At 40.3% G+C, this 13,167-nt stretch overlaps 1 protein-coding gene across 1 annotated transcript in view; it reads left to right on the top strand.

Moving 5' to 3' along the window:
* LOC136338766 (uncharacterized) overlaps positions 1-13,167 on the top strand; it is a 17,220-nt gene extending 4,053 nt beyond the window's left edge. The window contains exons 2-8 of the mRNA XM_066281462.1: positions 518-909; positions 3,942-4,181; positions 6,794-6,970; positions 7,042-7,173; positions 11,787-11,921; positions 12,352-12,502; positions 12,749-13,167. Of these exons, the coding sequence (XP_066137559.1) occupies positions 518-909; positions 3,942-4,181; positions 6,794-6,970; positions 7,042-7,173; positions 11,787-11,921; positions 12,352-12,502; positions 12,749-12,939 (1,418 nt within the window). The 3' untranslated portion in view covers positions 12,940-13,167. The remainder of the gene's footprint in view (positions 1-517; positions 910-3,941; positions 4,182-6,793; positions 6,971-7,041; positions 7,174-11,786; positions 11,922-12,351; positions 12,503-12,748) is intronic.

Below are 13,167 nucleotides of genomic sequence, written 5' to 3'. Positions count from 1 at the left end.
AGATTATTGATAACTAAGCCGGATACATTTTTTGTCTTACTTCCATCGGGGTCTTAATTTACATCGATAGGTATTTTTGCGAATTCTAAAAAAAGAGTGAAAAATACGAAAATACTACAAAACATCTAAACGCTGAAAGAGGATCAATGAAGAAATTTAAATTTGGCAATAGAATTCATTCAGAACGTGTCGAAAAAAGATATGAAGCATAAAATAGTACACGACTCATGCAAACATAACACCCTGTGTATGGCCACCGATGATTTTGATGTTTTGTTGCAGAAGGCCTTAAGGAAAATAGGTATACGAAACCTCAAAAATTTAACTCAAACCACATGTGAGAAAAACGGAAAAGAGAACAAATGTAATACTTTGCCACACGGTATATCGAAAATAGTGCGTTTTAGACCTTTGGTCTATTAGAATTTTTTTAATATTTTGCAGAGTGCTATCGCTCCCTGAAATATCTCCATGGTTACACTCTGTATATCTAAAAAAGCTGAACTTTATATTGCAGGACAGTGGCCCTTACGCCGTGGAAGCAACACGGACAAATACATAGAAAAACCCATGAACAAGAACATGTCAAACATTCCCCCACCCCCGTCCGAAACTGGCGAGAAGGACCTTCCTCCTTTGGAGATCTGTATGAAGGAAAAAGAAGCATCCAAGGCCGAAATTCATAACGAAACCAAAAACAATACGTTATCTACCAAAATGTCCACTGGTCATCTGATCTGCAAGTCTCCTCAAGAATCTGCAAATGGGTCTATCGCGTCTATGAAACATAGGATAATACTGACTCCCAATAGGATTCTTATGGGACTGGGGCTTTTGCAATTCGTGTTTGGGTTCCTGATGGTGGTGTTTGGATGCTATGTGATCGCGTACAAGGCCAGTTTAAATTATGTGAGTAAATTTTATTACTCGTATTACTAGAGCGTGGCTGCTGAACTCAGGATTTATATCTTGAATTGACAATAAAATTAGCAGACTATGAATAAGTATTTAATTAGGTTCTTACAAGGTATAAATTACGAACATTTCCGATCTTTTCCTTTTTTGAACTTACAGGAAAATGAATTCTCTTTGCATTAGCAACCATACCATTTAGTTTCCGAAAGCTGCAAAATCATAAAGATTCAGTAAACTGCATGATTTAACAATTTCGTGATAGGTTAGCCTACGTAATTAACGATATGAACATTATAAATCTGCTCAGACAGGAAGTTCCCAATAGGTTAATAATAGAAATAACGTTTCCATGGAAACTTAAAACAACAATTACAGCAAATTTTAGTACCTGGAAGTCCATTCTATATATTCTAGTCTAGGGCCACATTTATTTTTGAAGATTGTTTAAAATGACTGAAACACATTAACTTGAAACTAGAAATTGCGTGCAGCAAACATTAGTCATTGAGTGACTTCTCCTTGTTGGTACCATCCTCAACGCCTCTTCAGGATAGACGGGAGGAAAAGCGCAAGTAGACATCTTAACTTAACAGTTACTACCCCACAAACTGCTCCGCTAAATCTAAGCAGGACATATGCAGTTTCCAGCGGAAATTCTATAATTACAATTCATTTTAGGCTTTCCAAACCTTAATTCGTTTTCATTCCATTCTACTCATAATTTGTTATTTTACAACAGCAAAATCGTTAAATATAATTTTATTGGCATTTATATCACCATATTCAATGTTATGTAAATTGGAATCAGTGAATGGAACTTCCTCGTGTGCATACAAGACACACTGGGTAATAATTTATTAGTCGTTATTAATCGGGTGTAACCTGTAAACCCCAAAGTATCATAAGAGTGAGAGAGTGTACGAGTCGGCTTAAACATTTTTTTTTTATATTAATTTATGATAGCTAAAAGGAATATTCCTTTAAACGTGTGCCGTACATTCGGCAAACACACTGTATTGATATTCGTGGTACCTGGTATTTGAGCAAACACTAGAATTTTACTATTCGGCGCAATGGACAACTCCTATATACGTATGTAGTTGTGCTTAGAAACGTAGTTACAGCATTAGGTGCTGTAATGGTCGGTTTTGCAGGCGTAAGTCAATAACGTCGTACCTACGGTGCAGCGCAAGATATGAAAATCCACCCAGCACTGCGGCATGAAAGTTTGATAGTGTGTGGTACGGTAACCCGTAATCTGGTAGTTGATTAAATGCAAAAAACTATAATGAAAAGCTGGCAGACACCCATAAAATTGCCCACATTTATGATTTGGGTGCAGCAATAAATTACAATTTTTACTAGGTGCCACTTGCCCATAACGCATTTGAATACAATGGACGATCTGATATTATAAATATCATTGAACACGGAATATTTTCATTTACATAATATGAAAAGTTGTCAATGTATTCCCAGTTCAGCTGGGCGATGTAAAAAATCCTATATAATTTACGATAATTATTTATAATTGCCCAGAACCCGATTAAAAGTTTTTTTACAATTTCAATACGGCCCTGTACATTCCTGACTAAAAAAATAAAAATGAGAAAATACAAGAACTTGAGAACTTCCGCAAAAACTCGACATGCTCTTTAATCCTCAAGCTCTTTGTGCGTAGCATTTTAATGAGCAAAAATTCATACTGTACAGGGTGTATTGCGCGTGGCGCCCAACAAAAACGATATGAACCAAACAATTTAGTTTCAATCGCTTCTTTGGAAATGTGGTATCTCCCCACGCGGTAGGTTTAGGGCTACACCCTGCATCTACACGTTTTCCAGGTACCACCTTCATTGAGGCTTGATTTTTGACATTTACACGTTTGTTATTATCGAGGCCTGTCTAATGTAATTGACCCTCCTTGAATTGCTACGGAGTGTCCTCATTTGCCGAGCCATAATAAATTCGCGAAGATATATGGTTCTAGTTTTTGTGTTGCAGTACCCGTTTCATCGGATTGGACCGGTGCACTTTTACCACTTTGTGTGAATAAATTTGTACAGGGCACAGATGCTCACGTTTTTCAATTAACGGCCGGTTTCACAGGTGCCGCGGACACCCATATGACATTTGAAGCGAGTGTCCAATCGGTTCAAAATGGGACGTTTTCCGTCCAAGACCGTACGATTTCCTCCGTATTTGAGATCACAATATCGATTGTAGGTATTACGATTATCGATCTTTAATATCTAGACGTTTTCTCCAGTGCGGAATTATGGCAAATTGCCCAATTATGGCAAATTGCCCGATTATAGCTCCATTGAAAACACTATATCCACGTTCAAAGAGGTCACTGCTTTTAACTGACCCTATGTAGGTAGGTTCATTCAAACATTTGCCGACATTATCTAATAGAGATTCTTAATTCTCGTCATCCATTGTATTTATTTTTTACTGTATCAACAGTTACGCAATTTCCACTTCCCAAATTAGTTCTCGCAGCGAGTGTGCAAGAGATTATTGTTATAGTGCATTAGAAGGTGGTAATTAGGCACTTTCTTAACGTGGCAAGATCTGTCACGCTTCAATAAATGATCGGTAAACTCCCACAAAACCTGATCAATCGGAGGCCTAAAGTCCGGGCGTGATCGAAATCACTCGGATTGTTTACCCCAACAGAATCTTACCCAAATGGAGAAAAGCGTTTTTATCACTATCTCTGATCGTCGACATCTATTGGACCGTGCAAGTCCTGACGAACTTACCCGCACCACGGCTGTTCAGGTGACATTTCCGCTCCATCATGGGAAGGGGCGATTTCCATAAAAACCCACATGCTACCTGGTTTATTTTAATCGAATTTATAATTCCATCTGCTTTATTGCGGTAGCATCATAATGAATCAGTTTATCGCCGCGAAATAGCATCATAAACAGCCTTTTATAGTCAAAGCCGGCGTAAACCCCTCAATATCCTGGCGAGCTCCTGGAGAGCTTAAAATTGACATTCCTGTTCTTTTTCAGCTTGGAGGAGGAATATGGGGAGGCCTCCTTGCGATGGTCACGGGCATCTCTGGTGCCTTGGCTGGAGCCAACCACTTCTGCCCTTTCAAGAATACCGCCCAAAAAGTGGCCCACACCACATTCCTAGCACTCAGCTTGATTAGCATCGCCGTGAGTCAGCTGATTGTAGTCATAGCCAGCACCGGGTTAGCTAGGGATGTGAATAGCGTGGACTTTCGAGAGTCTATGGATAAAATCGAGGTAGGACGAGCACCATGCAGCATTTTCTCTGTCAAATTTGCGCTGTAGATGTCACGAATTGCCTCCATACCGGGTGTACGATGGTCGACCGGTTTTTCGATATCCATGTCTGGATGATTAAAAAAAGCTCGTAATAGGCGGTTATATGTAAACGTACACAGCATGTGACTAATAGATGGATTGACCCCGGATGTCCCTCGGACGTTTCATCGCCTATTAAGCCGGCAGTTTCTTTTAATGATCGCCATCAATTGATAATGTTGAAAATTGTTTAAAAAAATACATTTTTATATATTTTAAAAATATTTCAGTAAGAACTGAACACTGCCGATTACTAAATATTGCGAATTCCTATTGTTTTGATGATTTTCAGAAAGGAGGTAGTCTTGAACGTGAGAAGACGAATACAACACAATAATCACCATATTCACCGCAAGTATTTAGCGCTTCTTGTATTATTAATGGTCACTTTCGCCACTTATTGATTGACACTATCCGTGTAACCACGACATATAATTAACGCTATGGTTCCAATGCTTGCTTCCTATTAAGCAAATTGCATCTTGCATATGAAAAACGAAAGTTATTTAAAAACCTGGTATTGCATGTCTGCGATAAACGGCAGTTCCGCAACCACAACACTATCGGCGGCATATACGTTTCAGGTTCTGGTTTAACTGCCGATGGTACGTCATCGATCTTATTTTGAAATAATATCTTGACTAAAACGTGCCCGATATTTCAATCATTTGATTTGATTTGACAGGGAAAGTGGATGAGTGAGGAAAGGAAGCAGCAAAACTAATGAGCTGGGAAAGATTTTTAAAGCTCATATCAAGCAAACGCCGACATTCGTCGAGCCAGCGGAAAGTGGAAAGCACATTCCGTTAGACCCAAAAATTACCGTAACTACACAGGGTGTCTACTAAACGATGGGATTAATTTCATGGGATGGTTCATCGTCACATTTCGTGAAAAAAAAATCCTCGTAAACGTACGTTCTATCTTGGTTCGTTTTCGCGATGCAGGGTGTCAGTTTTTTTTTTCGATTTTTCATAAATATTTTCGAAAAGTTTGATGAAATTCAGCATTCAGGGGTTTCCAAGACGAGAAATACGAACATGATACCGGTTTTACCGCAACAAGTGGGGGGCGCCATCTGCAGTAACATTCTCGTGTTGAATTTGCCCTAACAGTTTTAGGACCCTGTATTTTGGCTTCTAATAAGCTACGTCTGGTCCCCACCATCAATTCTGAACAGAAAAGGCGTACTTGGTCGAACGCTCTCGGAGTTGCTGATTTCTTGGACATCGACGATTTCAAATTTCTTTGCACACATTTCGTCGAGACATTAATCAACGTATAACAGCAGCCCCCTACATATTGCGGTAAAACTGATGTCACACTTGAACTTCTCGTCTGGGAAAACCCCCGAATGCCGATTTTCACGGGGACATTGCCCTTCCGTCCGAAAATATTTGTGATAAATCGAAAAAAATAAATCAAACTTTGACACCCTGCATCTTGAAAGGGAAGCAAGATTGGAGGTGCGTTTGTTAGGAGTTCTTTTCGTAAAATGTGACAAGGAATCGCCCCTTAAAATGGACGCCGCCATTTAGTGGACACCCCGTGCGTTAACGCCATCCCCATCTACCAGTTTTCGGCAGCGTAGCCGTTAAAATCGCAACAACTATTGCGCACCTAAGAAACGCACATTTCACTTAATATCAATGTCCGTGCAGCCGTCACGAATCAAATTATCCTCTGTATGAGGCCTATAACAAATCGGAAGAATTTTTATCGATCAAAACCTGTTATCCTTATCCCCGATGCAAACAAACGCAGCGAATTAACTATCTATTTCGTTCCCTAAGAAAGCGAGACCAGAGTACCGTAGGATATTTCAATGAGTACCCACACTGAATTACACATTAGCAATTGAAGTACCCGCGGCGATCTTCCTTTCAGCGAAGGTGGTTATGAAATATTTGCGGTGTGTCAAGGATTATTGTAAGCTCACGCAAATGAGTAATGGAGATGAGCGTTAATTATAAACTCAAGAGCGAAAAAACCGGCGCGTCAGTTAACGTGGAAAAAATGTGTATTGAAAATCCAGTTTTGCAATATTGTTCTTTGCAATTGACAAGATTAGTTTTTCACTTAAATTTAGTGCAAAAAATAATTGCCGTAGAGCGATTTCTTCGGATGAACTTTTCTTACTTTTTGTCTTTTGATTTTTGCTCGCACACATCGAGAAGAAAAGAGAAATTTATTTCGCCATTTTGTTGAAATGTCCACGTCATTTTTCAATCAAATTAAATTTTTCTCATAACCACGTTAAATTTCTAATATTCGCGCCATTTTTTACTTAAGTACCATAAAAGCTCTCCGTGCTGCGCGAAGGCTTGGTGCGCTGCTTTTTCGCTGTTGAATTTAGCATGTACAGACGTAGAAAACTGTTGGTGCGGTACCAAGTTTGAACCATGTTAAAAGAGATGTGCGAAGGGGTTTTGCAGCGGGGGGCAATGAATTGGACTTTCGGTCGAGCTTTCGCACGTTCCAGAAGCCATTTCCGTAACCATGGTACAAGAGGAGTTTTTAATTTTTCGCAGAACATGACAACATTCCAGAAGATTACTGGCGAGATAACCCAAAACTACAAAGGAATCTTGTACAACGTAGCCTTGATAATAGTTTCCGCATTGGAATGTATCACTGCAGCTGTTGCTTCTTATAGAAGCTCTAGAGAGCTCTGTCCTTGCTTCAGACGAAACGAAGACTATTACCAGGTATTGCCGTCATTTGATTTTAAACTCAGGACCACTTGAGCTCAATACACGTATTTTCTGCTCCCTTATAGGATAATCTTAATATGCACAGAAGCCACGCACTTGTGAGCTCCTGGCTGATGGAGAAACATGGGGTTTCTGCTGCAGCCCCTCAAATCTACGTAGTAGCTGGACCACCCTCCAGCTTGGGAAGGGGAAGTAAGGTAAGTTATGACTCGTGAAAATCATTGCGTTCGAGGTGTTCGTCTCTCAAAGACGATCGTCATGTTACGTGAAGCTCGTTAAAATCTTCCCAGTGGCAGAATAATACATTACGTTGTGAGAATGGTAAGGAGCACATTACGAGCGAGAGAAAAGTTACTATGGGCTGTTCGATTACAAACTTATTGTTCTGTTATTTGAAGAATGGCACAGATTTTGGACAATAACGCATGCATCGTAGCGTGGTTACGCTAATCTATGCTAATGATTATGCTGATTTATCAACGTATTCCACCTGAACGTAATTACGTAATATTACGCACGACTTGAAGCTAATGAAGCTCGACTGATGAAGCACACGCTCACTTGCAACTGCCGATTTTCCGCAACCTCCTTACGTTATTTGTAATTTACTGGCTGCAGTCACTGTTACGTTACTAGTACGGTAAGGAGGATGTTACGAATGCGGCGAAAGTTTCCGACCGAGTCGCAGGCGATGTCGGAAATTTCGTCCAACGGGGTGATACGCGTGATCCATAGCATTGCTCACCGGGAACTCATTGCGATTTCGATTGTGCCATTCTCCAGAGATGGCGTCTGTTTTGTTTTCATCGCGCAATCGTGATGCAATTCGGGTAGTCGTAATGGGAACGCGAATCAATCGCTAGCTGTGCGTAATAGTACGTATTACGTAATGCGTCCAGGTTGTGGTTAGCATACGTAGCACTTGCCAGTATTTTCTGCTACAGGCCGTTTTAACGCTATTTGCAAATACCGAACGTCCATGTCCGATGAGAAAAATGCATGCTACATAAGATCTATGAAATGGCTTCAAGGATAATAAAAAAAAGAACAGGTGCTTAACTATATAAATAGAATGTTTATGAGCATGCAAATGATTATTGCCGGGCAACGGTGAAAATGGTGAATTCCTAGGTTCTTCTTCACCATAAAAAGTATTAATACACGAAGTCTGCATAATTTCTTCACAAATAATCCCTCCACATTATCAGATTAAAGCTAACCTTAACACCGCTGCCTCAAATTGATAATTGCATATCATCTTCTTCACGGTAATTAGGTTCTATGCTCATCGTTAATTGCATAAACTGAATAAATGGAGAGTACCTGGTTTCTCCATACTCATCACACTGAACGACTGAGGAAGAACAGATTGCGATTCGCAGAAAGAGATAAATATGAAGGTACGACTGAGTAACTTTCTCCGACCAGTACTTACAAGGAATCCTTAGTGTTTTTTTTGTTTGTTAGTTGCGCCTATGTCCAAAGATGATGATTGATCGAAGTGATTTAAAAACTTCACTGAGCAGTGAAAATGACGAGGTGATTCACCGTCGTTATTGATGAACGCTGCAAGTCCAACGTGCGGCATCATTCCATGAAGCTAAATCCTTCAGTTTGTTCATGCAATTATTCAAGATGAATACGGCCCTCTCGTCCATCTCAGCGTTTTTTCGTAGTTTTGAATCTGTGTTCCGCATTACCCTCAACGATTCTCTGTTTGTTTAAAAAAAAAAATCGTTTCGAAGACTTGCGTAAACATTGAAAAAAAACATTTTTTCCTAACTGATTCATATAACGTTTTGGTAGTTTACCTCCCCGGGCACTTTTTGATTGCTGCCAGTTACCTAGTGATTGCGGTCGAAGAAGTGATTTTGAGGTTTGGCAGTGATTGCACTGTTGTGACCAGAAAAGAGAATTGTCGTTCTCACCTTTCCAGGCCCTAAATATTTGTTAACCACGTGATTGCTCCGCAAGAACTTTCTGTAAACTAGCGAGCGCCATAGGTCGAATGAAACGCTGATAAACCATTAAGGCATAGTCAAAAGCGGTTTATGCATGGGCACTTGCTTGTCGTACGAGTGGCCACGACTTTTACTTTTGAACGTGTCGAACTAGTTCATTCGATAAACCGCTGTTAAAAACCATAACGCATTCTGTCTGGGTGATTGAGTGACCCTTAAAACATGCGAATACATTCATGTAAGTAGTCGGTATACTTAGTCATTACAGTTTCTCCTGGCTCGTAAAAATGCCTAGAGCGTAAGTAAAAGTTAATAAATATTTAGCAAAAGTCAACAACCGAGCAGAGGTTCGAGTTTGGTCGAAAAAGCATTTCTTCTAATGACACACATATTTCGAATTTGACTTTCATTTATCAGCTGTAAAAATTTATGTTTTATGCATTTCTTCTACGAGGAACGTTGGAGTTATGTTCATCCGCTCGTAACATCATTAAAAATTTAATTATTCGATTATTTTCGCTATTGTCCCATCGTCGGTCAAACGCTAGTAGATTGCTTCAGGTTTCGCGCTCGCGAGTTTCAGGGGGCGCCCTTGGCCGCCGAGGCGGTTGATTAGAGCCCAAGTCAGTTCCCGCCTCGAGTTTGTGCGAATGCGTGGATTGATTCACGAGTCGCCGAAGGGCCGCAACAGGACAACACGTTACGGGGACGCTACAAATGCGCAAACTCCCCGATTCGTCGAAATTAAAAAAGACGCATTGAACTAACCTGAGCTAACCTTTTCTTTCTGCGAGGAGGTGGAAATCTTCGAAAGACACCAGTCCTGGATTTATTATATATAATTAACCCGACCGTGACGTCGGCTGCGTACCCACTGAAACCACCTCCCCTCTTCTGCCCGGGAACTACGTTTCGGTATCACTTCAGGGCGCCCTTCTTCCCGCCCCGCGGCTGATAACTGGGAATTCTAACCTGAACTAACCTGAACGAATTTGGCGTTGGCAAGCTGTACGCATCGGCACAGTAACGCCCGATTTACCTGTTTTAGACGTGAGAAATATTTATCCGATTTATGAATAATCTCACGTTCCGTCCGGTGTCGAAGTAGCAAGCCGAAAAAGGGTATCTAAAAGCAATATTTATTGCTAAAAAAGGATATTTGCGTTGTTATTTATGCCTATGTCCATTTTTCACGATCTAATAATCTTAAAGCACAGTACGAAACCTTCTGTGTCGATCCTAGATTGATAAATGCACACGAATATTGCGTTATATCAGCCGTTATAGATTACTGGCACGTATAAAAGTGAAAATAAGTTGCACCAAACAAAGTTGTAATTTATCCAATTCATATCGCATATTTTGTAATAATTTTCCATGTAGATATGCAGGTATGTCGAAATGTCCATAGGGAAATATTCAGGGGGTTCTCTCGTCGGTAGCGAAATTTATTGCAGTTCTGGTACACGTGCGGGCATGAGTTGTCGCAATCAAAACGCAATAACTGATCCCATAAACCGAATGTGTCCGTGCATGTGAATTGGAAGTGAAAGAACCCTCAGGTGAACCCCGCACCGGGTACTAGTCGGAGGCATGATAAGTGTTCTGTCACGTTGAGAGGAGCATGTATGGGCACGTATTTCAATGAAACGCTCCTCCAGTATTTTACTTTCACCACGTGTCTACCTTTAAAAATTCCTTTCGACATTTAGCATAATCTTTCAATAAATCAGCGCACGCCTTGTACCGCTGCAGTTCAATTGAAAGTGAATATTCAAGCTGATTCCTGAGAGACTATAGGGGAATCAGAATTAAAATGAGAAAAATCATCGCGAACCTTTTAAATGCAAAAAAAAATTAATTTTGGATTTAATTAACTGCAGAAGCAAATAATCCTCTTTGTGACACGACATCAAGAAACTAAGAAAAACCTTTAACACAAGACCTTCCGGCGTTGTTCACTTCGAAATTGCCGCCGTTGGTTTCGTTTACATGAATCGTCACTCGCCTTACCCACGACTCTGTACATACATCCACGACGTGTACACACTCTGTATGTACATTTTCCATCCGTTCGCGCAACTCTGCCGCCGTGTCAATATTCAGTCGTTCATTCACAAACGTGAAAATTTTCATATAACCCCACAGATAAAAATTACATGGATTTAAGTCTGGTGGTCCAGCGGGCCGTCTTATTGGTCCATTGCGGCCTGCCCACTTGCGAGAAAATCGATTATTTAAAAAGTCTCGTACTTTTCTTTATGTTCTTTATGTACTCATTTTTCGGTTGGCTGGCATTTTGAGACTTCCGAAAAGTGCATTGTGAAGATTTTCTTGGCTCTTTTGAGGTCTATGTCAAATCAAAAAGTAAACCCCTACTTAAGATTCACCTTGTACAAAGATTTATTCATAGATTCTTCGAACGTAGGAACAGCAACCTTCAAAATACATAGTAAGAGTTCTTCTTGTGCCATACCATTAGAATTCTCGCAAGGTTCGGCACCTAATAAGAACAAAATACCATTGTGGTAGGTGCGGCTATGATAAATGCAAGCTCGTCATGCCAGCTGAATTGGTAAAGAAGGAAAAAGTGTGCCTGTAGGCGAAGCATTAAGTGACTTTGAAGGTTTTTCTCGCAAAATGCTTATGGATAATAAAGGCAGAGTGTCAGTTTCTGGGACTCAGCCACAGGGATCTCTATAACCGTAAAAGATACGAGGTCGATCAAGTTGGGGAAAGTTGGGCGATTTGGGATTTTCCTTCGTCACGCGTCTTTTGAATGCAAAATTCTATTGGGGTTAATGCCTATCGTGCCAATGTCCCACATAGAGAATTTTTTTATTTTGCAGTTATCAAACGTGATGTCGATGCCTCTATACGCCATCCCAGGTCCAATGGTTCCACAACAAGTAATGGGTTATCCGCTAATACCTGCACCTCTAGGACCGGTACCATCGCCAATTATTCCACCTCCCGATAAAAAGGTGAGTTTCGCATCTATATGGTGGGCGATGCGGTGCATGAGATAGAAAGTTTTTGGGCGAGACGCACGTGAGTAAAATAATCAAAGAGGTTTCGCGCACGAGTCACCAACAGCTTTAATATCACAGACGCGGTAAAATACCAGAATGCTGAAGTTGAGAAGCACCTTCACGTTCTCAACCAACAGTGTCCGAAATGGACATTCGGACTTCATTATTTTTGCGTAGTGCATGAAATTATGGGTAACGCGCCATATAATCTTAACGAAAAACACGTCGGTTTCGATACTGACATTGATCATTACTTTGATAATCGAGCTTTTTCAGCGATCGTAAGAAAAGTCCTAACGAAATTTCATTTAACTTTTTTACTGCTTGCTAGACGAAAATGGGATTTTACAAAATTTTAATCTACGTTTTCATTTAATTTAAGCTTGTGAAAGTTCACAAACATTACAAGGCGAAGTCCAAATCCAGATCGAAATCCAGAAGCAGGGAACCCACTCCTAAACACTCATCAAGATCTAGGTCCAGGAGCAGAGAACCACAAATGACTGAACAAGACGTAGTAAGGACATACACAGGTTAGTTTAGACGTACGTTTAAATCAGCCTCTTGTATGAATGGGAGGAAGAGAGGTTTTGGACATGGTGAAGTTAATCTTTAGATAAAAAGTGTCCGAGATAAGGATAAGACAAGGTAAAACAACATAGTATAAAAATGGAACAATATGTACGGTGGGTTGGTCTAGCAGTAGCATTCGTTGTGGTTGAGGTTCAAAACCCTGCACACACGCTAGCAAATTGATAGATAAAAAACGATTATTTTAGGATTAGATCGAGCTATGGCAGAGGAATTCATCGACATCTGCGAAATGAAACATGCCAGTCTGTGCAGTGATTCTTCGACCAGTAGTTGCAACAACAGCACTTATCAAAGTCCATCCAGTTCCGAAGCTGGACGCACCATCAGCGACGCTACTTCGCAAGACTGTTTGGTAAATAATAAAAAGAAAGCATGATGAGCTTATAAAATAGCATAGAACCAACATTTTATTCACGTCGATGAACTATTGTTGACTAAGAGCAGCTGTTTGCTGAGGGTGGGCAGCTTTGTTGTTCGGTCACTTCTTATTGAAAATGTCGAAATAAAGTTGCCTGCTAACTTTGTATTTAGTGGAGCCCATATATGAGTAACATAACCGATTCCACAGATGATCCGGCTTTAATAAATTATGAATTTTTATTAA

The sequence above is a fragment of the Euwallacea fornicatus genome, chromosome 4, assembly GCF_040115645.1.
Source record: "Euwallacea fornicatus isolate EFF26 chromosome 4, ASM4011564v1, whole genome shotgun sequence".
In the NCBI taxonomy this organism is placed as follows: domain Eukaryota; kingdom Metazoa; phylum Arthropoda; class Insecta; order Coleoptera; family Curculionidae; genus Euwallacea; species Euwallacea fornicatus.
Note: the sequence above shows the minus strand (reverse complement) of the source record. Positions and strands in the feature narration are given on the sequence as shown.